General features: G+C 36.3%; 1 protein-coding gene across 2 annotated transcripts in view; it reads left to right on the forward strand.

Moving 5' to 3' along the window:
- The window catches only part of CDKL5 (cyclin dependent kinase like 5), a 170,443-nt gene that overhangs the window by 100,163 nt on the left and 42,926 nt on the right, over nucleotides 1–27,354 (forward strand). For both annotated transcript variants that reach the window (XM_070289810.1, XM_070289811.1), the window contains exons 4-8: nucleotides 7,668–7,713; nucleotides 17,505–17,641; nucleotides 21,921–22,041; nucleotides 23,960–24,019; nucleotides 26,461–26,551. In XM_070289810.1, coding sequence (XP_070145911.1) covers nucleotides 7,668–7,713; nucleotides 17,505–17,641; nucleotides 21,921–22,041; nucleotides 23,960–24,019; nucleotides 26,461–26,551 — 455 coding nt within the window. The remainder of the gene's footprint in view (nucleotides 1–7,667; nucleotides 7,714–17,504; nucleotides 17,642–21,920; nucleotides 22,042–23,959; nucleotides 24,020–26,460; nucleotides 26,552–27,354) is intronic.

A 27,354-nucleotide genomic window follows, 5' to 3' on the forward strand; every position in this document is an offset into this window, starting at 1 on the left:
AAAAATCAACAGGACTTGGTGATGACCTGGATGGACTGGGGATTGCAGACAATGGAGATGGAAAGAGTGGGCCTTAATTTCTGGCTAGGGTTCACTGGGACATGGGACAGGAGGCGGGGCCAGGTTCCGAGGGGAAGATGAGGGCATGGCTAGGCATGCTGTCTAAATGTCTTACATGCATTTATTCTCATTTTACATCTCAATAAAGATTTATAGGGGGCATAAATAAAATACCCCCAGCCCATAGCGGGTAGAAGGGATTTGATGTTTTATTGGAAACAAATGAGATCATAGATTTTGTTATGTAGGAATTTTATTACTGACTTGACTTGAAGGCAGTTGTTTTATAGAAGACTTTTTCTTTGTAAGATCCCACTTCCCACATCTTCCTTTCTTGGCTGCATGCTTTCTCATGTTCTTGATGATGTATTCATATCTTCATAAGACTATCCTCTTTTTAGAGCCTGAGCATGGGAGTTTTCCTTGTAATGCTTTTTAAAATGTAAGAGTTCTTAGCAACAAAAAATAATGTTTTTATTTATCTTTTGATAGTTCACTATATGATGTTTAATGGAACCATATTGCAAAAGTTATTATAAAAGTAATTGTTGTTTTATGAAAATGAAATGAATGTAGACATTTTAGTACCTTGATTAATAGCTTTAATAATTTTTGAAGAATTAATCTTTTAATCATCCCATTTTCAACTAAAATTTCTTTTCACAGTGTATTAGTCTTTTTCAAAGATTTACCTGATCTCAACAAGTAGTCAGGCTCTTTTTTAAGGGAAATGCTTATAGTGGACTATCACAAAGCCATTACAATGAATAAAACTAAAGCAAGGTTTCTCAACATCAGTACTTTTGACGTTTGGGGCCAGGTAATTCTTTGTGGCGGAGACTGTCCTGTGCATTGTAGGGTGTTTAGCAGAATCTGTAGCTTTTAACCACTAGATGCTAATAGGAAGTGTATGCTGCAGTCCATGGGGTTGCAAAGAATCAGACACAATGTAGCAACTGAACAACAACGACAATCCCCTACCCTGTTGTGACAACCAGAAGTGTCTGCAGACATTGCCAGATGTCCCCTTGGGGCACAGTTATCCCCAGCTGGCTAGATTTATGTTTAAATCTCAACTATACCATGTTGTACTTAAAAAAAGAACTGTTACAAAAGGGTGTGTAAAATAACATGCCAGTTATGATTTTTAATGTACAAAATAGGTAAATTTGCTTATGGATGAATTCATTGGTAGTAAAAAAATGTGTCTGGGAATGGTACATACCAACTTTAGGATGGCAGTTACTTCTGGGGAGAGAAGGGATGGGCATGAACAACGATTTATGATATTTCACATTTCAGAAAGAGAGCAAAGCAAATTAAACCAGCATATTATAAACTTAAATCTCAAAGTAGAATACATTTTTTCTTTATATTTACATGATCAATCGTTTCTTCTGTGGCATATCATATAACATTCACTGTACTTCTTTTGTCAAAAATTTTTACTTACTGTCATGCATTATTACACACTAGGATGTAAGCGTTTGTACAAATGAGATGCTTCACTTACTCACTCATGTTAAACTTGGGATGCCACATTAAAAAAAACCTCATATAAAGTTGGGGCCCAACGAACAGTTCTTAGCTGACTAAAATACACACCTGAGTATTAATCTTTCTTGATTACGTCTGAAATACTTAAATTTAGTAGTTAATCTAACTTTTAGTATTGGCAGACTATGGTAGTTTATACGTATTAATAATAAATACAAGTCAAGGAAAGATCTCTGAGGGATTCCTTGGAGAACAGTCTGATTTTTATCATTGCATATCCTGGATAATGTTTTGTATTTCTGTTAAATGCTCCATTGTATCTACTTGCCATGGAATGTATCCTGTGCATGAATTTACTCCCATTTTATAATTTTGCTCATAATGTAAAAGTAACTTAAATAATTTGTCTAAGTTAAGATTCTGTTAAATAAAAGTCTGAATATAGATAAAGATGGAAATATATGAAATATTTGCACATACTTTTAGGTGTATAAATATTAGAACAGACTTCAGACAACTACTTGAAAAGTTTTGTTGCTGCTAGCATTTTGAGAAATTGCAGAAGAGAAATAAGCGTAACTCCCTAGAAGTGAGAGAGAGAGCATGTGTGTGTATGTTTCAGAACATATCCTTTTCAACAATAGAATTTATGTATATGATTTGCAGTGGCAAATAGCATTGCCATAGATGAGAAATGGCCTCCAGAATCAATCTTCCTAGGTTTAAAATTTTAGCCTTATTACTTCTTAGTTGTATGATCTTGGGGCAAATTATGGCACCTCATAAAATTCAGTACATTTTTATCTGTACAATGAACATGTTGGTAAGATTCTCTTCAGAGAATCTTGATTTAATTTGAAAATTAAATGAGTTAATACATGGGAAACACAGGGCTTGGCACAAAAGTTCTTAAGAATAATAAAATAAAGCTGACTTTTTAAAGTTACCATATCTATCTATAAGGTGATAATATTTATGTTTATAGGATTTTGCTTCTGCTGAAGGATCACATCAGTGTTTGAAAGCACTTAGTGTGGTCTTTGCATACCAAATACAGAGTGAAATATTTTAAAATACTTGTCAAGTTGTAATTTCTCCCAAGGAAGGGCTTCCTCAGAGAATAGAGAATGAATTTTAGAGTATAACCTTTGGAATGGTTTAATCCATGAATAGCAGAGTAAAATAAAATCATTATTTTTTTCTGTTCTGTTTCATAATGCATGTTGGATATTTTAAACTAGAGCAAAACATTTAAAAAGATGACTCCTGCTACTTCCTTATAACTGTATGATTGGTTTAGAGAATTTACTGTTCCAAAGCATAATTAAATCAAGTTATGTAACTGCATTTAAAATAACTTAGTAAATTTATGATCATTAATACCAATCAGTTACTTTGCCAACATCTTAAGAAGGGACAATTGATTCTGGAAATAAACCAATGATTCAGGAGCTTTAGACAGTCAGTAGCAGAAGTGAGTTTTGATGACAAGTTTCTGTGTTCAGTATGGTTGTTCACTGATGGATGCATGGTTGTTCACTGATGGATGCATGGTTTTTATGGGGTGGAGGATCATGAGAATACAGGAAGAAATATAAGCGCTAGAGGTATTTTTTTTTAATTTGTTACTACTTTAAAAATTTATTTTTCATTCTCTTTTTTTTCCAATTGTGGAAATTTATTCTGAAAAATGTTAAATGGCTTCATTTAGCTTGTTTACTCATGAAGATAGTAGTACAATTCAGGAGCCTCTATCTTTCTGCATTCCAAAGTAATATAATTTCAATTTTGAGACAAAATTAAGGGTGAGGCATGGAATGATCATTAGTGTTTACTTACATATTTTATGATATCCCTAGTTTGTTGTTTACAATATGTGCTCTTAAGTAACTCCTTGTTTAAACAAAAAAGACGTTGAAACAAGTAGCAGATTATGCCTGTCTTACTAACTACAGCTGGTGACATTCTCTTACAGATGTTGTGGGGGCAATGCCTTGCTTTTTTGAGTAAATTGAATTTAAAACAGTTCTTCAGAGTTTTCACATATTTTTTCTTTGTCTACATCTATGTTATATGTAACATCTCAAGGTGGTGGCATGAAGATATTTAAAAACAAAACCATAAACTTGTAAAAGTTCTGTAAATTAAGAAACTAAACATCAAAGATCATTAGCAAAGTCCAGGGAGATTGTTTGAAAAATACATTCTATCTATTCTATTTTCTGAACCAGAATATGGCAAAGTATCCAAAAGGAATAGGAAAAGACTTGGATCATCATCAGCATCTATATTGCCAGTCTTTTCCACATCAGCATCTATATTGCCAGATCTTTTCTGAGACAAAATGCCTCAAATACAGAAGGGCAAGAGGTAGAGATGGATTTGAAGCAGCATTTTGTATCCTAGGATGCACAGACCCCATGACAAGGTGTGGTGAAGGTGAATTAGTAGGAGTAGGGTGTGCTAGGAAGTGTAGGCTCAGCAAACAGCTCATTCAGAGAACTTTGCCCAAGTGGCCCAGCCTCAGACCAGCCAACCCAACACAAAGAATGTTTACTAAGAATCCAGGTTTCAAATTGGGCTCGGGTACATCAATCTGCCTTTGAAATGCAGGTTGCTAAAAAGTCCAACTACCTTTTTTGCTGCCTGACACCAAGCCTGGTGGATCTCTTCCTGTCTTAGTGAGGATGAGTTATAAATGCGAGTGAGGCTGTGGCTTATGAAAAGTCATGAATAGATAAAATACTGCTCTGAAGATTTAAGAGCAACACATAGTTCTGAAGATAATGTTTTTGGTAACAAGCAGGTGAAGTTGTCTCCTAAAGGAGAGCCAGGAGGATATGGCCTCTGTCGTGGCAATGAGCTGACATGAGGCAAAAAGTGCAGATGTTGGCTGAAATAAGGACCGATGAGAAACCCAAAAGGAAGGAAAGAAAAGAACAAAACCGATAGGGCAGTTTTGATTAATTCACTCATAAAATAGTCATTCATGAAATATTTATTGAAAACCTACTATGTGCCTGCCATTCTAGACACTTAGGATGCAATAGTGAATGAAACACATAAAGCAATTACGAAAAGTTCAGCCTTAAAGTTACAAGGTTTCTAATGGAAACTTTAGACATATAGGAGTAGAAACAATATTTGAGGTTGTTAGAAGAAAACTTTTCTAAGTTCTTTTATTTCCAGGTAATATTAGTTCAGAAACAAACCTCTGATCTCATTTGTACCTAAAGATTTTTTAATGATTGTATTTAGTGTTGGCTGTGGTTGTAGAGTGGGTTCTCATGCTGCTGAAAAGAACTGTAAAATAATATATTTTTGGATATATCAGTTCATACCCCTTGACCTATCAGTTATAGAATTATCAGTTACAGAATTTGCTTTATGGAAATGAAGATGCAGATGTTGAAGTATGTTCATTGGTAGACTGGTTAAATAACCATCTATTAAAAATAATGGTTTTAAAAAGTAATGACAGGTCAGAATATTCCATGTATATCAAGTGAATTAAAAGCAACATACAACACAGTATATGTGTGCTCAGGTTCTTCCAGTTTGAGAAAAATTTACTGAAAGAAAATATTATTAAGTATTATTAGGAAGGGTTATATAATTTTTTATTTCTTTTATACTCATATCCCTTTATATTCTTCTATATGAGTTCATATTAGTTTTATAAGTAGTATGAATAAAAATGTTAAATTTTTCCAGCATCTTCTCTTAATTGTGTTTGTTTTCCACCATACATTGAATTGACTTTATGTAGAAAACTTCCATTTGTTTGACTTTGTTCTGTAAGTAAATACGAAACCCATATTGAGTGTGTGTGTGTGTGTGTGTGTGTGTGTGTGTGTGTGTGTGTGTTGAGGCGAAAGAGGATTTTTGTGGTATTGATGAAAGCATAAATAAAAGAAGAAACATTTCATTTTATTTGACTCCCCCCCTTCAGGCAACTGTTTTATACTATAAATTATACTTACGAGATTACCAGGGGGAAAATCTGATGAATTTCTTTCTTCAAGATGGTGGCAGTCATAAATTTAAATATGTAGTCATATCAGTGGGCAGTTTTGAACTAAGCAAGACCTTTTGTAAAATCAAACAAAGCTTTAACACTTAAGACGCAACAAAAACGTGTGCACTATAGGATGAAATGCTACACTCAGTTGAAATGTGGGCAGTTGGCCTCTCTTCCTGGATGCCATCCTGCTGCCCCTTTCTTTGTGCTGTGAGCAGTTTTCTCTTAGGGTTTTGTACTTTCCCTTAGGCTGTAGGTGGGTTGCTAGCTGGAGCCATTTGAAAAGGAGCAGGGTAAGAAAACAATGTTGGTGTATTAAGAGAGAGTAGCATACCCAGCAGAGTTACCTGGTACCTCTGTTAATATTCTAGGTGATCATCCTCCACATCACTTTTGACTTTGCAGTTTTTCTTTCTCAATAATGAAACCATTACAGTATCAAAAAGTACCTGGACAGCTGAGTTTAAATCAGAAGGTCTGCCGATATACAAATAAATTGTATCCCCAAAGCTCTCTGTACTCTACATTCTGTTTCTCCTGTAAAAAAACAAAAACATAATAACCTTAATAAGAATCTTTTTCCTCAGTAGCCTATAGTACTTTCAGATAATTTTCCCCCTGTAACACAAATATGAAAACTGGTATTTTCTACTATTTTCAACTGGCAGGTGAGAAACAGGGTTTGATTTACAGACATGGTTATGGCTCAGGGTTTGTTTTTCACCATAATGGTCACTTTTTTGAAATTTATTTTTTTCTCCCTACTTTTATGATTCCCTTTGCCTTTATAAGGAACCTAGGAGAAAAGCATGTATTTTGGATAAGTTAATAATTTTGTACCCTTCTGGTTATTGCCTCATATTGTGTCTGTTTTTGATTTGATGCAGGGACAAAGTTTTATAAAAGGTTTGCTCTTACAGATCTGAAAGTATCCCTACTTAGAGTAGAAAAGAGCAGGCCTGAATTATCCAGACCTTTTTATATGACATGTTGACTTTGAAGAATCTATATATTATTTTGCCAAAAGCTTTTTTATTCCTTTTATAGGCTAGAATATTAGACATGAATTATTTAGCATAGTTATACGCTTAGCATTTCCATTTCCTTTCTAGCCTTTTTCTTCTCTTCCAGCCAAAAAAGACCAAAAAAAAAAAAAAAAAAGAACTTGTGATGTTTCAGTTGAAAGTAGGGTTCTTCTCACCAACTACTTCTGTTAATTCAGGAGGGCTAAATAAAGGCAGGGGGATGTTAATGATTCGTATTTGGTGGCAAATATTTGTCCACTTTGGATTTGAAATGGGTGTCAATGGGGAGGAGCTGGTGAATAACTAGATAGATTAGGAAGATAGATTTGTTAGGAAGACATAAGTGAAAGGAGGAGACTTGGAAGAGGTATTCTGCTACCAGCAACTACCAAGTATTATAGAAGTTTTTTTTCTCTCATCTGAGAAACCCAATTAAATGTGTCCCTGGGTTTCAGACGGAGAAGGCAATGGCACCCCATTCCAGTACTCTTGCCTGGAAAATCCCGTGGATGGAGGAGCCTGGTAGGCTGCAGTCCATGGGGTCGCTAAGAGTCAGATACGACTGAGCAACTTCACTTTCACTTTCCACTTTCAGGCGTTGAAGAAGGAAATGGCAACCTACTCCAGTGTTCTTGCCTGGAGAATCCCAGAGGCAGGGGAGCCTGGTGGGCTGCAGTCCATGGAGTTGCTAAGAGTCAGATACAACTGAGCGACTTCACTTCCTGGGTTTCAGAGGGCAATATAGATGTTGTCTGTTGTCATCCATCCTGCTACTTTTGCATTGCCTCAAGACATTGGCGCTGCTGGTTCATTCCTGTTCAGCCAGATCAGCCCTTGGTCCCCTAGTCTCTTCCCATTCTCCTTTTCCTTCCCTGACAATGCCTGCAGGGTAGTAAGAAAGATAATTTTGGAACTGAGAAATGAGGAACTGGGGACAAGGAGGATTTATTTTTTATTCTCTAAGTTCTTGCTACTCTGTTTCAGAATATACCTCCAGACAGTTGGGATTCCCAGTTTGAAAAACACTAGAGAATGACTTTTCTTCTGCCTCTTTTCCTTTGCAGGAAACGCATGAAATTGTGGCAATCAAGAAATTCAAGGACAGTGAAGGTATATATATATATTTTTTCTTTCTGTATTTGTTTTTTGTGAATTGAATATGGAAGAGATGAAATCTAGCTGATTAGACCCTGTTCCTTAGATTTTAGAGTCTCAATATCAGAAAGTATAATAAATATATATTATTGATCATCATGCTTTGCTTTGAAACATCTAGTTCCTCTTGTGTGAATATTTTCAAATCTCATGATATCAGAAAATTCACTTTGTGTTTTAAAGAGACAGCCTTGGAAATCTTGCTTCAAATGCCGGACAGAAGACATGCTATTTACACTGTTTCCACATACTAACAGTTTAAAATGAGAAAACTTATTTGAAATAAATACTTCTGGGTTCATCCAAGTAGTGAGTGCTGTGTTAAAGGCTTTGGTATTGGTTACTGTGATCTCTGCTTCCTAGTCAGATAGAAATACAAAGATAAGTAGTATGTAGACAGTACAGAGGGAATGGTTTTATATTTAGAATAACTCATTAGGAAAAGAAAAGCTTTTCAAGAAGAAATACCGTACTTGGAGGCTTTGGTCACATACAGACCATTTCAAATGGAGTATTAAATTTGCCCTATACTGGGCAAGAAGGTTTAAAATAAAAGTTAACAACAACAACAACAAAAATAGTGTACCCAGTGAAAGTAATGTACAGGAGAAAAAATAAAGCATTTCATTAGGCCATTAGGTTTTAAATCCAGACTATTATTGGCCATACAAATACAGCCAAGTAGTAAAACTGACTCCAAAGACAGACGTGGCCTCTAAGAAGATCCAGGTAGCATTTTTTTCAGTTTTTTTTGACAGAGACTCCAAGCAGAAATATTTTTTACCTCCTAATACAGTGTTCTCATACATAATATCATACATATATAACTGAAGGAAAAGTTTCACAAGGTTATTTTATTTTCTGTTCTTTCTTGCTCATATAAATTCATACAAGTACCTATTTTGGCATCAAATATTTTTATTTCACCATTAATGAGTCACAGCCTGCCATTTGAAAACTAGTGCTGCACGAGTGAGAGATCCCACCATAGCATCAACTGATCATATCTAGTTGGAAGCGTGACAGTAGCATTCATAGCCTACCTTCATCAGCACACAGCGACTGTGTACTGTCAGATACCAGCCTCTGTATTTGTGAACATTCACCACCCCTACCTTAGAGACTTAGCAAACATTAAATAACAAGTGGGCCTCACTAACAATTCCTAGGGTAGAGACAGTAGTATTTGATGTAACCCAGCTCTGATGTGCTGGTTATGTGGAGCACATGCACGTCAGCTGGGAATTTTAGCCTTGTCTTGGCAGCCTTAAAGAGTAGCCCCCCCCCAAAAAAAAGTACTTTTAGCTTATTCTTTGAAAACAAAACCCTAAAAAGCCCTACTTCAAATGATATACCTGTAGTCTAATAGGAAGCAATAGCCCCAGGCCAACCCACTGGGAGACCATTAGAAGTGAGCTCTTTGAGCAGTGGCTTTGGGCTAACCACAGGTGGCCAAGAGACAAATGGTGTTCTACCAAAAAGAGTGGTTGTAACAGTAGATCAAAGCATAACCTTTGCCTGCATATAAAAACTTCTGACTGTGCATTCATCTTGTAAGGCACATTGTCGACCATCAGTTACCACCAGAAATAATGTGTCATCAAATTTTTGAAAAGCAGTGCAATCTAGGCCACATATGTCATTGCTTTAAAAAAAATAAATACCCAATTCTTTACAACCTCTATCCTATAGAATACCAATTCTTAGCTTCAATTAAGTGATATATTTGACCCCACATTAGAGTACCTTCAGATTGGCAATCAGTAGTGTATCTGTTGAAATTCATTGAGCACTGGGGACTTCCTTGGTGGTCCAGTGGTTAAGACGCTGCACTTCCACTGTAGGGGCCTTGGGTTTGATCCCTGGTCAGACAACTAACAGCACCATGCTGGATGGTGTTGCCAAAAAATAAAAAAAATTCACTGAGTACTGAACCAGGTGCTGTAAGATCTATGAAGGTAAATCAGGTCTGGATACTTTCAAGAAGCTTCTGATCAGTTAGAATTAAGACATGTAAATAAAAAGCAGTAAAAGAGTAGAAAGCAGTCAGTGCCTGAATCACTTTGCATAATTTTGAGGTAAGAGAGATTATTTCTAGTTGTGGCATCCCAGGACTGTATTGGTAGTTTAAACATTATGGGAAACATTTGATCAGCTCTTATTTCGCTGAGCTGACAAAACACAAATCCACTCTGCCCTCATCTCTGCTGGGCCATTATCAGTTACTATCAGAAGCATGCAGCCCCATCATTCACCCACCTTGCACCTGGACACTTCATAGGCATGCCTGTACATACTTCTGGAGGGATACTTCCTAAATATTTCAGTGATAGAATATGAAAACGTATCCAATTATTCCTAACTTCTCAGTTCCAGGCCTATCCTAGACACTTTCCTATTATTTCCAGTTCTCCCTGGGAGACCTAACACAATCTTTTCTGTCTTTACCCTTTTCCTCCTGCCAGAGTATTACCGTGCTTAATGGAAAGCAAGGGAACATGTGCAGTTCATACCCTTTTGGAGTGTGAAGTGTACATAGATAGTCTAGTGTTGGTGAGGATGTCCATTCAACCCCTATGTAAACCACTTAATTCTGTATCAGTTTATCATCTTAAATTTTAGTCAAGCTAATTATAATTAAAAATATCATTTCATGATAATATTGCCCTTATTGTCATATAGCTCCCATGGTTTCCTTTATTAGTTATCCTGAATATATTCTTTTGATATTATACTGACTTTTCTAAATCCAGTATTTAAAAATCTTTGTGAAGGTAATGAAATAATTCTGCAAAAACAGTTAAACTGAAATGGGATCTGAACCTGGTCTGACCCACATTCAAGCCAATCAAGTATTCTCATGCTGATGGTATCAAGGAATATTTTTTGAGTATATATTATCCTCTGTTAGCTTTAAAAGATTATGATAATGTCCTCTTGTTAAATTCATATGTATCCATGAATTTACATAAACCATTTTTTGAGCATCATTTTAAGGTAGACTGCTGTTTAGTTTAAGAAGTTGTTATTATCCTAGGTTATTATTTAAAAGGGAAACCAAAATTTTATAGTAAATAAAAAGTTAAATTGAGAGTTTTAAGTTAAAAAAAAGAAATTAAAATTATGAAAATAAATTTACTTTATCTTATAGTTAACACAATTTAGATTATAATAGCAACTATGTACTGTTTCTTAGAGAAAAGAATCAAGTGTTATCTTTTGGCAGGGTGGGGCAATTTTTACAGTAAAACTATAGGCTAGGTCAGTGAATGACTTTCACAATAAAAAGGCCATTAAAATTATACCAAAGGTTTTGTCACTTCTTTTTCAGTATTTTCCTGTTTTTTGTGTGTGTGTGTTTTTTTTTTCTTGTCTTCATCCTGTCAGGTTTTTTTTTTTTTTTCTCTCCAGTTAACTGGTATAACTCCATCAGGTCATTTATCAGTGTCTTTGATATGATTCTCCCTGAAAAACTTTGACACACTGGTGGGAATTAAAAACTCCTGTTAAAAGGAAGGAATGCTTGAGTGAAGACATTTTTATTTGAGATCCTTTCATTTGTTAATATTTTCTATTTTGATGACTTTTGTTTCTTTATTCATCATCATAAATGTGGAGTCTCAGATAATGAATTCTTGATGATAACCCTGAATGTTAGTATTATAAATTTGTCTATTAATATAAGTTTCCACAGAGAAACACTTAACTAATAAATACCTAACCAACCAGAAGTCTCCACAGAATTAATTCTGCTCGGTATGTATTTGTATTTTTCTGAGAAGAGAAAAATGATCAGAGACCAAAAAGATACTAGAGATTATTTAGTTAAAAGATACTTTTCAGGCTATGTATAATGATAAATTGAGGCTAATCCTCCTACCCTTCCTATAATTCCAATCTTGTACATTGATATTTGATGTTCAGATGATAATCTTCCATCACTTTTGGATCAGCATTCTCTTATGTGCCGGTGTCTACCATGCTCAATTCTTTAAATAATCTAAGAGCACTAATTTAGATAGCTTTGGACCAGCAAGAATTAAAAACACTGTTCAACCTTTAATCAAAGAAGTCCTGTGGTCTAAAGTTTATTTTTGACAAACTTTTGAATCATCTGATGTGATAGTACCTTTTGTTTATTTGAACTTTTCAGCCCTTTCTGAATGTACGGGTGATAGGGTGAAGAGAGATCCTCCTCACTTGTCATTGGGCCTCCATACATGACAAGGAGGCTGACTTTGAGGGAGTTGTGTAGTAGTCTATGGTTAAGATAGGATTTAGGCTGTGTCTTTGCTTTTCTATCAAAATTGCTTGCATTTCATATCTTGCTCCTGTTTATGGTTTCTATAGATAAATATTTTACCTTGGAATGGACATAGTTGTTCTTAACCATAAGAAAATGTTTAATTGATCATTCTTTCCTCCAGTTTATGTCATCCTTATTTTTACTCAGACACTAGAAAGTTCTATTCTGATCTCAGAATCAAGGGAACTCTGGCCTCTTATTTTGTATACTTGTACAAAACAAGGGTTCATAATCTTTTAAATTCAAAAATCTGATTTCTCTGTAAGAGAGGCCTTGAGACAGACTTTCCAACCCTTGGTTAAACAGACGAATCAGTTCACTAAGTTTGAGCTAGTCATGATTTCACCACAATTATTTTTAATGACCAAAATGGATCTCTTTCAAACTTCAGGGATTCTTCTTGGATTTGGTGAACATTTTGTACCTTTCATGTTTTAATCCATTTCCATTGTGCTTTATCTGGCCTTCATCTCTGAAGATTTAAGAGTTCTCATCATTTTTGGTATATATGACAGCAGCACCACCATTCAAACCCCCCTGGCCATTTTTCTTGCCTCCTGTTGATGTTACCTCTTCAGTCAGGGCATCCAGACTCAAAATGGCACCATTATGGTTTTGTACCATGATGGCTTGACTTTTCCCCACAGAGTATGTGTTTAAAGTCCATTTTGGGGTGCCTCTTTGGCTATACAAAAGTGTCAAGTTTGTGATTTCATAAAGTAGGTTATAGTTATTTCTGGACTTCTTTTCCAAGCCCACAGTTCTTTAAAAATAGAGTTACAGAAGAGTTTCTGCTCATCTTTAGATTTTTCTCTTTTCATCATTTATCTTTGCATTTCTTTTGCTCCTGTGATCTTTCTTCTTAAAAATTGTTTTCTTTTACTTTGTATCTCCCTTCTTGATTTTTATGTGTGTTAACTTTCAGCCTTGCTGGCAAGTTTAGAAATAGGTTAGTTAGTTTGTGGGTTTTTTAAATGTCCTTTTTCTGACCCTACTATTTAGTCATCACTCAGTAGAATTTACAGAACTTTGTCAGAAGCACTACCTGTACTAAGCTAAACACCCTCCATGGTAATTGATGTCCAGGTCTATCAGCATGCATATAAGCAGGAATCACATGGAAGGGTGTTCAGCAGCATCTAGTAGAATGCTAATACTAGTTTACTGCTGAGGAACCACAGCTACTATTTGATTAACTGAGACTAAGGCACAGACCCCAGGATCTTCATTGAGCTTTTCTTCCACTGACACTGTGCTGCTTTGACATGTAATGAAGCAGAAACAGTCTAGGCCTGAATTTGGGTGTTCCAACTCACTCTCCAAAGCTCACCCACTTCCCTGGTAGCTCAGACGGTAAAGAATCTGCCTGCAATGCAGGAGACCCGGGTTGGATCCCTAGCTTGGGAAGTTCCCCTGGAGAAGGAAATGGCAACCCACTCCAGTATTCTTGCCTGGAGAATTCCATGGGTAGAGGTGGCCTGGTGGGCTACAGTCCACAGGGTTGCAAAGAGTCAGATGTACACACACAACCTAAATAACAAGCCATGAGATTATTTCATCTGGAAGGCAGGGGGAGTTGTGCCCACTTCAGTGGGCTATGCATCTACCTTTAAAAATCTGCCTTACTCAACAGCCTTGCTACTTTCTGAACCTCTGAGGAGAGAAGCATGTATAAGTGGAATGTGCATTCCTTTTCCCCATCATCTAATCATTTAGTGCCACAGTTTTCATCATGAAGTACATGGAGTAGGCCAGGAACCTTTAAAAGTACTCATAGGAACAAGAATAATGGAATTTCCAGATAATGAAGAGTGTGCATTTTTACTTTCACTTACAGAATTAATAACTCCACTTTCTTCCTGTTCCCATTCATTATAATCTTAGTGCTGAAGTGCTTACCTCAACTTTTAATAACTGAGTGACATAAATTAGAAGAACCTTCACTTCCTAAACAAGATGAGCTGGTTAAATAAGGTATCTCTGCATACTAAGTGATTTTGTGACCTTCTTTTTGATGATTTGTTTTTCTTTTCTCTTTAGCCATTGTTTAGCAAAGTTAGTATAGATTCGAATGATAAATACATATATAACAAAGTACCAAAATTCAGTGGAGTTTAGGCTCATAATCAATGAGATCTTAATGAAAAGAAATCATGGATTATTAGATTTGGAAAAGGCCATGGGACTTTTTAGGGTACTGTGTGGGTGTAGAGGAGTGTCCATTTAGTTATTTTATGAATGAAAAGTCAAATGGCTTGCCCAGAGTCACATGTTACATTGTTAGTTGGTTAAAAGGGTCCAAAATTTAGGTCTCCTGGATCCTACTTCAGTGTTCCTTCTATGATAGCCATGTTGCTTTGGCCTTTTGGCTTTGTTAGCAAAGTGAAACTGCCGCAAGTTGGTAATGATACAAAGGTACCTGTTTTTCAGTGCCAAGAATTCCCCAAGCTTTTGATTAGAAAAAGTATACCGGCTTTATTTACCTTTTACTTTGTTGCACCATTTATTGTAACCAGCTCCAGCATAGCTTAGGGATGTTCTAATAACCAAATACATGTGTGTTCTTGACCCTTGGTGCTGTCAGTTTTCTGGTACCTTCATTTTTCATAATCACATATTGTAGACTACTAGGGGGAGAGGTGAATAGGGAAAATAAATTCAGTTTGTCTTACTGTCTGAAAAATGGCCCTTTCAAAGTTCTAGAGACAGAAACTTGAAAACACTGTCCTCAAAACCAGGAAGGCGAAGTGCCTTTTGTTTGATATCATATTGCTGCTTCCCATGTTTTATGGGAATAAGAGCTAGCCACATATGGGCAAAGATTTCCTCATAGCACCATCAAAAGCATTTGTGTAGGAAGTATTTATTGATCTCCTCTGTACCGGGTCCAGTCCTAGGTGGTTGGGTGTGTGTTATTGAATACCAAGCAGAACTTAGACCTAGAGCTCTCGGATTAGCAACAGTGGCCACATAGATGGTAAACCAGTAAGCAAACAAATACACCAATAAAGATGGTGGAAAGGTTTGTGAATGAAAAGTCAGAGTATTGAGATGAGGACTAATGGGGATGGAGGCTTGCTTTGGCTAAGTGATCGAGTGACATTTAAACTAAAGCCTGAAGGAGCTAGCCCTGTGAACAGTCTGGTAGTATAATGAGGGTTCTCAGCAGAGGGAACAAGCTCAAAGGCCCTAAGGTTAAAAAATAAAGTTTGGTGCTCTTTTGGGAACCGAAAGACTAACATAAAGGTAGGGAGAGAAGGGCATGAGATGGGGGTAGAAACGCAGACAAGGATCAGGTCGTGAGTAGTACAGTTGTCTCTTGCTGAATTACTTCCTTATTAGAAGACCATCTGTGTAGCAGTCTGTGTCTTAGAGATAGGTGGATTTTAGTTTGATTACCTCAACCTTGGGAGTAACTCAGATGAGACAGCAGAGAAACAGGTTGGCCTTCTTCATAAGATTGGAGGCATTTAGCCTCCCTAGTCTTTAGCGCTTCTGACAGTTACAAAACACCAGTTCTCTGGCCCAGCCCTGGTTTGCAGAACAGCTGGACATCTGCCCCCACCACAAGCCTCTAAGCTACTTTGGAAAGTCCTCTAATCACGTCACAAACATTGCCCCTACTGCCAGGTGGCCCCCTGTTTCATGCTCCGACATGGGCCCTTGAGGACCTGGTTTCTAGTTAACCCCCTGATGTGGGTGGATTGCTCTACTGCCTGTGCCACTGTCCACCTTTGCTACTGCTGCTTCCTGCCTTCTGATAGGCAGAATTCCTGTTCCAGGATTCTCCAACAGTTTTCTTGAAGTAAGGAGAGTATTTCACTTGTGTAACCAGTTCACAAAGGAGCGTTGACTTTGTTTCCTGTTTATTACAGATACTCCAGGAGCTACTACAAAGCCCATGGTTTTATTATAGTCTTTTTTCTTTAAACTCAGTTTGAAGGGAGGTGGGGTAGGGGAATTCCCTGGTCGTCCAGTGGTTACGACTTGGCATTTTTACTGCCAGGTCCTGGATTCATTCCCTGGTCCAGGAACTAAGATCTGAGCTGTGTGGGGCGACCATAATCTCAGAGATACTGCTGGCCCTGCATTTAGGATCTCCCTTCCCTCTTTGGTCCCATTTAGGGCCTTTCTCTAGTGTACTTTGCTTAGGAAACATTTCTTTCTTGAAGGTATCTTCATCTTTCTCATCTCTGTCCCTAACCCTATTTTCTTCCTTCTCAGACATGCCTGAATGTGAGGGTCACACAGCTTAGACTTTCAAGCTAGGATTCTGACCATTACCCAAAACCTTAGGGTCATATGTATTTTAGAATTCATAACTTAGATTTTAGAATGGAAATATGGCATGTCACTTTAGGATCCTGTGATCAGGTGTAATTTCTAAAGCAAAACGTAAGAATTATTTATACTAACTAGGTTAAACAAAGACTTATAAGTGGTTTCATGTTAGTTCAGGTTTTGCTCCTAAAGAGATTTTCCTTAAAGTTAGAAAAAAAAAATCAGTTTTTAGACTGATGTTTTTGGCTTTCAGAATGCTGATCAGGGATTAAGACCCTATATCCTTCTTTGTATATACATATGTAACCATGGCGGTTAGGATGTCCCAACTAGATCTAAAGCTATTATAAAAATTCCTTTAACATGAAATAGTACCTTACTTGCTCCCCTGCCAGTTGATCCATTAGAGTTAATATGACTTCTGTCCTTCCTCTGTGTCTGAGGGTTCACCATGAGTGGAGTTGATGATACAAAAGGGTATATTGGTTCAGCATAAGTTCTCCATTCCAGTACACTACACTCCCTGGGGGTGGACAGATGGACATGCCACAGGAGGACAGCAGGAACTGGCAGCAGCCGCTGTTCAGAGAGATCAGTCACCCTTAGAGTTTCCTGCAGGTCGACTATGAGCTGCACTGTGGATGCGTGCAGGGCACATGACCTCTGCTCACAGAGGTGACTTGCGTGCAGCCTGGGGAATAAAATGCTCTTTTAAGCCAAAGCTTCAGGCCCAACTTGAAAATTTCAACTGCTACAGATGCTGCATGGAAGCTCCTCTGCACAGTGATATGACTGATTCCTTTTTACCCTTTTAAACTCCTCCTTCCTCTGTATGTAGTGGTAGGGTTAACACGACAGTGGATTCCTATGTCGTATCTGTAAGTCTGTTTTATGTATACACTTTGCAGTAAAGAGTACAGGAAAATACAAGCAGAAAGTTAGGTTCATGCTGGTCAAGTAAGCCTTTTCTTCTATAAGTTTCTTATTCTTGATCCTTTCAACAGGAAAATCTGATATTTGATATTCCATCCTTGGACTTCTTATGCAGAAGTACTCAAAGTGGAAAGTGAAATTAGTATGTTTTCAGTGTTCTTAGAATTTCCTGAATAGTGGTTTGAAAGCTTTAATTTTACTCTGTTCACCATTGTTTACATTCTAGAAAATGAAGAAGTCAAGGAAACGACTTTACGAGAGCTTAAAATGCTTCGTACTCTCAAACAGGAAAACATTGTGGAGTTGAAGGAAGCCTTTCGTCGGAGGGGGAAATTGTACTTGGTGTTTGAGTATGTTGAAAAAGTAAGTCACTGACACAGTAGAGATCTGCCTCATTCTTTTATTTAGTGCTGTTTCTGATGCTATTAAAGTATTATTGTTGAATGTGACTTGTCATTGTGCTCTTAATGTGACTGTAAAAATGAAAGTATTACCCACAGTCATTAGAAATCCTGAAAAAATATTGAAGGATTTTGTACGCTTTAACCATACAGAGATAATCCTAAATTTAAACAGTGTATTGATTTGGCTTCTGAAGTCTTAGACTCTATCTTCAACAAGTGATTTCTAGACTTGGTTTGTTTTAGTTAGACTTAAGCAAGGCCTCTGAGGGAGGCGCATAAATTGACAGTGACGGTACAGGATGATAGAAGTATGTGTAAGACACTGCACAGGCGCAGGCTGTCTGAATCAGACCTAGATGGCTAATGAGCGGGCTCATGAAGCAGCCTTTTTGAATTGCCAGTGTTGCAGCTTTATTTGAGGGAAGAAGATGTGCCAGGAGCCAGAAGGTAAAGCTTGAGGAGGTAGACGAGACCACAAGTAAGGAATTAGAAGCGTGGGAGAAAAGAAGATAAAGCACGTATTGTTCGAGTTGTCTCTGTACTTGCTTTAATATTTTTATAATTGTTATTAACTGTTAGTGACAGTTTTAATCATATGACCTGAGGGGGAATGTCCAGTGCCATAAACAATATTGTATACCTATGAATTTCTTGAACAGCAACTGACTTACATCAGTTGGTTATTGTCAAGAACTGAAATAAGTGCTTTCACAAGAATAGAATAAACTGGAGCCAGACAGACCTTTCAGAGGTTTCCTTACTGAGTGAATAGGTGGCTACTGCTGATTTCCTGTGTTCTTATCTAAAATTAAGACTGGAGAGGTGTATCTTTGCTTTAGGTCAAATCTCAGGTGCTTTCTGTGTCATAAATGACAGGGTATCACCACCAGCATCATCATCATGAAATGGAAAGCAGAGTTGCTAAGACAGCTAACCAGTAATATGGCTTTCAATTAATTCAGCCTTTACAAATTATTTTTCTAATTAAATATATATGTATATAGTAATTTCATTACAAGCAAAACTTGAAAAAAATATAAACTTTGTTGCCTTAAAACACTGTTTTATGTTGCTTTTCCAAAATCTGTTTAAAGGCTTCTTTTTTGTGTGTTAATTTAGGCATTTTCCTAAGGGATCCTTCCCACTGGGGAAAAAAACCCTGAAATTTGATATTTTTTAAAAAGTTATAAAAAAGGATTGCTGTAGAATTAGACGCTTATTTTTTAGTTGGCAAAAATAATCATGTGGTCTACAATTTTCCTGCCAAATAATAAAATTCAGCCAGATCTATTTTCATTATCTTTTTTATTTCTAATTCTACTCATGGTGATTGTTTACAATTTCATATGAGCAATTGGAGAAATCATCTATGTGTATCAGACAGTATGTAATGTCTGCAGTCTCTCTGCTGGCAAGTGGCAGAGCTGCTACCAGAACTCCAGTCTTCTGACCTCTAAGCCTGGGATTCTTGTCCTGGCCTTACGGTTTTTCAGTGGAAGGTGACCATCACCCTCCCATCAGTAGCAGTGCCTAATGATTGACAGTGAGTCTTAAGAGGGCAAGGAGAAAGATGCTCTTAGGGGTAGGGAGTTGTAGCAGAGACGCAGGATTACAGTGGCTTAAACAAAATAGAAGTTTCTGTCTCAAGTACAAATACAAAGGTAGATGGATATGGTACCTCTGCTCTACAGCTGCAGGAGATCCCAGGTGGCTTCCGCCTTTATGGTCTGCCACCCCTCAGAAGTAGCCCTTGTCCTCAAGGTCAGGATGGAGCTTCAGCTATCACATCCCATTGGCCAGGACTTAGTTGCATGGCCATACTAGCTGCAAGGCAGAGAAAAATGTACTCTTCTTTCTGGGCATTTATGCATCTACTTATAAGATATATTTATTGCTCTAGTAAGGGAAGAATGGATTTTGGGGGACATTTCTCTCTATAAGTGAGGAATTTAGAGTTGAACAGTAAATGAGACATACAATTTATGTTCTTTATTACAAAGCTCTTTTACTCCTCATGTGCATTTGTTAATTGAAAAAGATAATTCCAGGGGAGAATCCCTAAAAAATGATACATATATGTTTTAAACATTTTATTTCATCTTAAGACTTATCAATATACATTGATTTTCCACATTCTCTTTAGAAGTGGGTATTGATCTTCTGGTTGGATTTCTGATGGCCTTTCTTACATACATCCTACCCTTAATGGATCAGTGATATCCTGTGTCAGCTTCTTTAAAGTGAAGTGAAAACTTAAAAACATTGCAAAGTAGTCTCAGTGCAGAATCCTACCACCACCACTGTCCCTTGCCAGTGTTTTCTAGTTGCATTTACATTTGATTAGATAGCATTATGTGTAGTGGCTTTCCTTTAAGTCTTTCCAAATTATTAAACTTCACTTTCTTATAAACAGGAAACCTCTTTTTTAAAAACATTATTTAGTTGGCTTATATGATACATAATTATATTAAGATAACATGTATCTGTTATAAATAGGTATGAGAGTATTATAAACAGGCAGCTGATTGGTTATATGTATGCAACTTGACTGGCGGGGGCAAAATTTTAGAGCAACTTTTTGGTCTTAGGACTCCTTTACATTCTTAACATTATTGGGAACCCTAAGAGCTTTGTATTTATGTGGGTTTTATCTATTAATATTTATCATATTAGAAGTAAAAAACTGAAGAATATAAAAATATTTATTGATTCATTTGAAACAACAATAATAAACCCATTGCATGTTAACATAAATGTTTGTGTATCAGTCACTCTTTCAAGTAAAAAATGGTATGCCTCAAGAAAAATGACTAGTTCAATTTATAAGTTGATTACCCAAGTGCTTTTCCCCAAGACAGCTAGCATACTTTGATATGCAGCAGAAGTGGTTGAGTTGTATTCCTCATTTTATCATGTAGATTCCTAAAAAGACAAGTACTCAAGAACTGTAACTGAATAAACATGATAATTTTTACTGCTTCATCAAAGACATCCTTTACTGAAATTGACCTTTTCCTTTTTTTTTCAAATGTAAGAGTATGGCATTGAAGAATCCAATGCTTTGAGTCATGCTAAGGTGCCACCAGTGTAAATGCCAACACAGTGAAAAAGGCAAACAGCTGAGTACTGTTATGAATATAGTTTTGACTTCATGGGTCCTCTGAGACAGCACCACTCCCGGAGATCCACACATTACACTTTGAGAACTGGTGTCCTAGATGGTCACCTACAAACAGTAAACTCTAATCATTCTATAGACCTTAATCTTGTGCTTTACAGAGGAAATGGAGGATATTTAGTTAATCTGGAAATTTATTGGAAATTGATTAAGTGGAATTTCTACTTAAACACGGAGAAGGCAATGGCACCCCACTCCAGTACTCTTGCCTGGAAAATCCTATGGATGGAGGAGCCTGGTGGGCTATAGTCCATGGGGTCACTAAGAGTCAGACACGACTGAGCAACTTCACTTTCACTTTTCACTTTGATGCATTGGAGAAGGAAATGGCAACCCACTCCAGTGTTCTTGCCTGGAGAATCCCAGGGACAGGGGAGCCTGGTGGGCTGCCGTCTGTGGGGTCGCACAGAGTCGGACACGACTGAAGTTTCTTAGCAGCAGCTACTTAAACAATGAGCATGAATTTTAGAATGGTCTCTAACTCCAGACTAAGATTTTTGCATATTGATTTGTTTGGAGTCCGTGAATTTTTATTTCAACAGTATTTTGTAGCCTTTTAAAATATTTGTTCTGATTATATTGACTACTGGTAATCTTAGGGATCATTTAAGAATATTTTCCAGGTCTCCCAGAAATATTTCAAGGCTTGATCTTACTGTAAAGTTCTATCAGAGATGCACGTGCACTATGTTAAAATGACTGTTTCCCCTCTCCTCTATATATTACAGTGTCTTTTCCCTACTTTGTGTTGCTTTTCCCTCAAAATTAGGCTAAAATGATGGCTGATAGGTTTCAGAGAGTGAAGAGTGCACAGGATTATTATTGGAGACAGCATTGGGGAGTAGCAAAAACTGAATTTCTTTTAAAAAGAGAGCCTTGATTTAATACAGTATCCTGCTTTAGCATGAAAAAGATTATAGATGAAAAGCAAAGCAATTTAAAAATATATGTACTCTGTGTATTAGATGAATTATCATCCAAGATGCTTTTAAAATTTTTAACACATAATTTGTGGGCGTACCTAATTTTGGAGATCAATGGCTCTTTATTTAATTTTTAGAATATGCTTGAATTGCTGGAAGAAATGCCAAATGGAGTTCCACCTGAAAAAGTAAAAAGTTATATCTATCAGCTAATCAAAGCTATTCACTGGTGCCATAAGAATGATATTGTTCATCGAGGTAAGTATGGAATTTTCAAAATGGAAAATATTAAAATAGCAAATAAAATTAACAAAATATTTCACATAGGCATTGACATTCTGTTTAAATTAAATACATTTTGAAGGTATAGAATATTTGTGCTCCAGGTCTCCTTTCGTATCATCAAAAGGATGGACTGCACATTTATTTGGATATTATGGTGAGATCTCCATGTTTGTATAACCAGATCTGGTTTCAACAGTACAAGTACCTAGTGATAAAAAGAACTCAACAAATGCAAACTTTGCAGCTTGCTTGGCGAGGGCAACGACCTTCTCCATTGCCTTTTGGTCCTGCAGATAGACCTGGTAATGTGAAACAAGCCAGAATCAGACTTTAGAGGTGATGCTAAGTGACTGGCCCCCGTTGACAATCACTTTTCATTCTCTGTTCAACCAAGATCTCTAGTATGTACCTTTGCCTCCTGATTTTCCCTGCCTGTTACTGGAAAGTGCCCATTGTTTTCAGGTTTTAGGCATGATCAGCCTTGCGTAAAGGCCATGATTATACTTCCATAAACTGTTTTATTTTGTCGTTTATTGCCATGAGGTGGATGGTTTATAGCAATAAAAGAGAAATTACTTGCTCAGCACCATCTTTAACTCTGCACTGTTTATCTTCTCCTGATAATCTCTTGCATTCAAGAGTCACGCATTAAACAATAATGAAGCTAAAAAAATTTTTGTCAGAAAATGTTGCAGTATCCATTTTCTTATCTTTGAATTATCAGGCAAATGAATACTACATTTTAGTGTTTCTAAACAGACACAAAAGGATATCATTTTAAAAATAGTTTCACATTAAGAATAGCTTAAAGGTCATGTGAAGAATGCCAACTCCTATTATTTCTGGAAAGAGACAATTTGTTATTTGTCTTCCATTTGTCTTCCATAGCAGTTACTTTACGAAAGTTGTTGGCAGCATGGAGAGGTGGCCTGGTCACCTGGACATCTAGTGTCTAGGATAATGATTCTAATAACAGTCTCTGCTACAGTTTGAGGATATTAATAAGGAACTGATTTAGCGGCATTTCCATAGTGATGCTGTAATTTGGTTAAGTGTATAGTGAATTAATGGTTGTGAATTAGCAATAGAAACAAATCTACAAATTCTTAAATCTGATCTGAAATGGTTCAGATGGTTCTGCAATCTATAGATCTCACCCCTACCTCTTCCCTTTCTCCATTTTCACTTCTACCGTATAATATAGATGATGAGTACTCTGTGAATAGAATTGTGAGATGCCTCCAAAGGGGTGAATTAAACTGCATCTTCTGTGTATTTCTACTCCTTAACTCCCACCACATCTTCAGAAGTTCCATGGAAAAAATGAGAAATCTTATCTTGACTCATCCAGCATAGCTTCAGCACTAGATATTTATGATCATGAACCACACAGAGAAGCTAAACAGATATATAAATAATAGAAATTATATAGAAAATCATGACAGAATATATCTTCTGTGTATTTTTCCTCCAGGAAATATAATGCTATCTATTTAGTCTTGTATGTGTTTTTAAAGTATCTTATGGGTGTGAACATTTTATACTAATCTCCAAAAATTTGTATTATTAGTATTTTATAAAGTAAAAATAGCTCCTTGAAATGTGGTAACCTAGATTCAGTCATCCTTAAATTCCTTTCAGAGATCCAGTCAATTCCTTTAAGATTTAAGGGGAAAAACTATTTTTGAAATTGTGGTCTGCATGTTTCTCAAAACGAAATTAATTGAAACTTTTGTGTACTGTTATAAAATGTGTTACTCTGCTTTTTACTACCAGTTTTCTGTTCAAATTACTCTATTTTTAATTAAGTGCCATTACAGTGATCTAACCGTGTCAATCAGTAATACATGGTCCATTTTTTAATAATTGTTTTTTAATCTTGATACTCCAGATATAAAACCAGAAAATCTCTTAATCAGCCACAATGACGTTTTGAAACTGTGTGACTTTGGTAAGTTAAAAAGAAATTTAGTCCTGTAAGTATAAAATTAATTTAATATAACACACAGTAGCTTTTACAGGTGTTTTAAAAGTATTTTTTATCTTTTGACTTAAATTGGTGTATACTCATAAGCCCAGTATTTAATGACTCCAGAGAAAGAATTTTCTAGAAAATACTATCATGACCTTCTGGCTTGAGTAGGATAAAAAAAAAAATTTTAATATTTTAAATATTGATAGAAATTATTGAGGGCACAATCATAAACACTGAAAAATAACTATGTAAATATATATGTATTATATATATATGATAGTTATAATCTGTAGGGTTAAAAGACATTCCATTTATCTCCTTTAAATGTTCAGTCAAGGTATTATTAATTGATTATGATATTCCAGCTCCTGGTTGAGTGTATAAGGAAGTTTTGAGTCGTACTGTATCACAGTACAAAATTGTGTATTGTTTTTTGTATATATAAAACTGTATCATGTGCTATTAAAAATTTAAGTTAAAATAATTCAGAAAAGTTTTAAAATTATAGATTAGGTTTTACATCATGGATCACTTTATTTTAAAAAATGATTTAAAACTTAAAAAATTTTGCATTTTTGCCTAATCCATGTGCTAAAAAATAACTTTTTAAAAAAATGTTATTTTTTATATATTTAAATATAATCACAAATACAGTGTGAATATATATAAATGAGGAGGTTTCTTATTTATCTCCTTGTATCTTTATCTCCCTGTATAAGGAGAAGTTAGATTAGTACTTAGAATATGGATTGCATAGGTGAGAGAAATAGAAGCATTCTAAAAATTCACTTTGTAGAATGACCAGTTTTGGCCAGTGCAGCAATTGGAAGCCTGTATAACTGTTTTCACTTTTTGATTTTTAAGAGTTTGACTATTATGAACCTGTCTGCTTGAGAAAAAATGTTTTGTAGGACTTAATTTTCTTAGTATTTTATGATAAGGAATATTGTAAAGAAGAGTCCTGCTATACCTAAACGTGTTAAGAAGTACTTAGGAGCTGAAATTGGTAAAGCAAGTTAAAAAAGAGGTGTGTGTAGAATAGTTAATAATGGTAAAAGAGTATCCATAGTTTAGCATCATTTCTTAAAAGACAATTTTATTTTACATTGTCAGGAAGTTCTGCATGGCAGCACCACGTGTGGCATTCTGTGTCCTGTGCATCCCCAACAAAAACCTCCTAATTGTTTTCCCTCCCAGAGCATGTAGCTCCTTTGTCTGGCTTGAAGAATCCCAATAAAAAATATAAATATTTCTTCCAAATGTGTCTTATAAAGAAGTATTGATTAACTGAAGTTAGGGGTTTTGTTTTGGTGCTGTGATTATTTTTATTTTTTTGCTGTTCTACTTTAAAAAACAGTATTTTCTAATTCTCGAAACTTTTTTTAAAAACTTTTTATTTCATATTGGGATATAGCCGGGTGGCACAGTGGTAAAGAATCTGCTTGCCAAAGCAGGAGATGTGGGTTCGATCCCTGGGTCAGAAGGATCTCTTGGAGTAGGAAATGGCAACCCAGTCCAGTATTCTTGGAAGATTCCGTGGACAGAGGAGCCTGGCAGGCTGTAGTCCAGGGGGTCACAAAGAGTCAGATACAGCTGAGCACACATGCACGCATGTGCACATAGCTGATAAACAGCATTGTGATAGTTTCAGGCGAACAGCAAAGGGACTCAGCCATGCATATATATATGCCTTAACTTTCACCTTTAATTTTAATATTCTGGTTCTCTGTAACTATTTACAGTGAACCTATATTGCTTTCAGTGAGTTAGATGGGTAATTAACCTACCTTCCAGTCTATTTTGTGGCCGCAAAACCTTTTGAAAGGATTGTTACTTGGGGAGGTGGGGGAGCACAGAGTCTGTAAGGTAATTAAGATATCCCTAATATGCTTCTCAGTTACATTAGGAGAAAATCATTTTGGCCTGCTTCGTTTCCATCATTGCCAACCCTAACTGTTGTTGTTTACATAATGGTCGGAGCTGATCAGCACCAGTAGATACAGAAATACTATCTAAGTCCCACATAGCTGAATTAATGACTTATCTGCAACATGCTAATGTAACTTTGACTTTTGGCTCTTATGGAGTCTTCATTTTGTAAGATTTGCATTTATTGGAAAAGCTGGTTTAAAAGTATGCTCTGAAGCATGCAAAGACTTTGAAAACATGGATTTCTTTTAGAGAGAAGAGACTGGTTTTGTAGTGACTACATTCTATATTTTAGTTCACATATGAACATATGAACAATGGACTAACTTTTTAAAATAATAAGGGCATGTTAATAAACAGCCCATTCAATAACAATCATTACATTCTTTTGATGTTCCTTTAAGATATTAATGTAGCACTGAAATATTTTGTCAGCATGAAATTAACTCTTTTTCAAAATTACACTTTTGGGTTTTGCTGTCTTTCAGGTTTTGCTCGGAATCTATCAGAAGGAAATAATGCTAATTATACAGAATATGTGGCCACCAGGTGGTATCGGTCCCCAGAACTCTTACTTGGGTGAGTTACCTTCCCAGAATAGAATAACATCTACATATTGTTGATCCTCTATTGTTAACTTAGATTATCTGTGGAAGATGAGAACTTGAGTTAATTAAATGCCAGCTACCTGTTGCAGTATAGCAAACCTAAAAACTTAATGGCATAAAACAAGCACCATTTTATTTGCTCATGATTCTGGGGGCAAATGGATTGGGGGTATCAGCTATTTGAGTTTAACTGGCTGATTCTTCTGCTGGTCTCAATTGGAATTGCTCATGTAGCTACAATCAGTCAGCAAGTCATCTGGAGACTGTTTGGTTTTAGAGAGCCTCAGCTGGGACAAACCATCTCTGTTGTATGGGGACTCATCCTCCAGTAGGTTAGTTCCAAGTTTCTTCGCATAATAGCAGTAGAATTCCCAGAGCAGAGGGCAAGCCCAAAAGCAAGTGTTTTTTCAAGCCTCTTTGCATTACTTTTGCCTCATTGGCCAAAGCATGTTACTTGTCTGTGCTCTGATTCATGGGATGGAGGAATAAACTTGATGGGAGGAGTGGCAGAGTCACATTACAAAGTGGCAGGTATGCAGAAATGAGGGGAATTATTGCTGCCACCTTTGTTAATGGTCTTGCACATTAAAAATGTGGATATCCACAGAGTTTGACATTCCGGCTTATCTGTTTGTTCATACATTCATTCATTCATGCATTCAGCAAATATTTCTGGAATATCTCTTATGCCTAGCCACTTTGCTGTAAATATTAACCAACTGCCATTTTTCTTCCAAGCAGTGTAAATCCTGTTTGATGATAAATGGCTATTCA

Source organism: Ovis canadensis, chromosome X (assembly GCF_042477335.2).
Source record: "Ovis canadensis isolate MfBH-ARS-UI-01 breed Bighorn chromosome X, ARS-UI_OviCan_v2, whole genome shotgun sequence".
In the NCBI taxonomy this organism is placed as follows: Eukaryota; Metazoa; Chordata; class Mammalia; order Artiodactyla; family Bovidae; genus Ovis; species Ovis canadensis.